The 2,113-nt window shown below is 35.4% G+C and overlaps 1 protein-coding gene across 1 annotated transcript; it reads right to left on the reverse strand.

Annotated features, from left to right (window-relative positions):
* Positions 1-1,328: 1,328 nt before the first annotated feature.
* On the reverse strand, positions 1,329-1,736 carry LOC112184141 (egg cell-secreted protein 1.2). Its single transcript, XM_024322421.2, has one exon. The coding sequence runs from the start codon at positions 1,734-1,736 to the stop codon at positions 1,329-1,331; it is 408 nt and encodes a 135-aa protein (XP_024178189.1).
* Positions 1,737-2,113: the final 377 nt, after the last annotated feature.

A 2,113-nucleotide genomic window follows, 5' to 3' on the forward strand; every position in this document is an offset into this window, starting at 1 on the left:
CCTTGATTTTCATTATAAGCTTGTTAGTTAATTTGTTTGTCATAAGAGAAAACCAAAATTGTTCATTGTTAATTTGTTATTGTATGTTTGTGATTTGAGTTAAATCTTTCTGATTAATTGGAATGGAGTTAGAAACTTGGTTATAACGTACGTTTAGTTTCATTAGAAAATGAACTGACTAGAGAACCGAGAAATGAAACAGCTTTATCAGTTATGTTCTCCGCGGATCTTGGGAAGAGATGAGTCTCACAATCAGAAAAATACATACATCAGAATTTGAAGTGCCTGCAACAATAAACTATATGCCTTTTGGCCTGAGCGGAATACAGAGTCCCAACAATAAACTATATGCCTATTCAGCACTTATTCAAACAACAAATAATGAAGCACAAATTGAATGTGGAGTATTCAGTCAAATTGAAAAATTGAAATATGCCTATTCGGCACTTATTCAAACAACAAATAATGAAGCACAAATTGAATGTGGAGTATTCAATCAAATTGAAAAATTGAAATTTTGGGAGACAATTCTTTGGTTCATCTCTAGGGTGAACGAGCACATTCACTCTCATTGTCGATTAATATATTTTCACCTAATAAATTTATAATCAAACGGTCTATAACTTAAATTATCCTTTAAAGATATGTAAAAAATCAATCGAATCAAAAATCGTTTAATTATCTAATTGAATCAACAAATAGATTGTTCTAACAACACTTACTACTACTATGATGAACCGTCCATGTATTTTATAGAAATGAATAACTGAAAGGTCTTCAATTTGATTGATTTTTTACAGGGCTAATCTTTGTATTACGTTATACAAAATGAATTGTTGGATTAGAAAATTATAAAGTTATATGTGTTAATCACAAAAGATGGTGAATCTGTTCATTTATTCTACGAGTAAACCTAAGAATTGTCCAATTTTGGAAGTTTATTTTCAATTATGGTGATTTGGGCCCCACCTATTGGACAGATGCTCCAGCACGCGCAATGCAATTACAACTATAACGATTTTAAATGTCATAACTATTCCAAGAAATATCATATTTCTACTTTATAGTTTAGGGTTTTGAAGACAGGCTGATCAGTAGAAGCATGTTTTTTTATTAGATAACGCATATCAGTGTTGAAACGTGAAAGTAAACAGCAAGACACCATGACTTAGAAATTAAACAGCAGATTAAACAGGATCAAGAAACAGACCCCTATTGAGGCATCATACCTCAAACCAAACATGAAAAGAAAATAACATGACAGGCCGGCATGAACAATAAAATGATTAAGCAGGATCGATCACCAAACAACATGCAAGATTAATTATTCAACAACTGGTAAGAGGTGTTGTACGAGCAAGTGGCGCCGCAGCAGGAGCAGTAGTAGTCACGGCAGCCGCAGCATCACAGTAGCCTCGTAAGATGTCACCTTGTTCTGCAGTGAAGCCAAGGGAAGTAAGCATTGCAGGCCAGCAGTGACGTGTAATGGTGGCGATAGCTTTGCAACAGTCTGGGCCGATATTAGCCTTCCCATTCAGGAAATACACAACAATCTCTTGCGAGCAAGATTTCAGCTCCTCCAGCGCATTTCCGCATTCCACTAGCCCGCCTTCGCCTTCACCGCTCGTTTTGATCCCTGCAGAAATTTTCCTGGTAGCAGTTGCATTACTTGCACTCATTATGAGGGATGCGATCAGTGTCACCATGGAAAGAAAAACCAAATTCTTCAAAGCCATTGCTTGAAAATATGTCTATGTACGTAAATGGTATTTGTGTAAATTCGGAAGCTGAGTGAAGAACAAGTGAGGGTTTGAGAAATTATTTATAGAGAAGGTGAGGGCGGTTAGGGAGAGGAGAGGACTGGTAATTGATTGAGATTATAGATTTATATCATTATAATTACTTTCATGATATAATTATGCCTCCTCCAAAACGTTAATTGAAATGCAGAAAGTCAGAAATTAATTAAGAAGATATAGATCATGATGCATACACGCCTATTGGATTTCCATGACGGATATGTTCTCACGATCATGTTCAAGTATTTACTGTACATATGGTTTTTAATTTCCTCTGGTTTTGGTTTGTTTAGATTCTCAAGCTGAAGTAGAGG

The sequence above is a fragment of the Rosa chinensis genome, chromosome 2 (genome assembly GCF_002994745.2).
Source record: "Rosa chinensis cultivar Old Blush chromosome 2, RchiOBHm-V2, whole genome shotgun sequence".
Classification (NCBI taxonomy): domain Eukaryota; kingdom Viridiplantae; phylum Streptophyta; class Magnoliopsida; order Rosales; family Rosaceae; genus Rosa; species Rosa chinensis.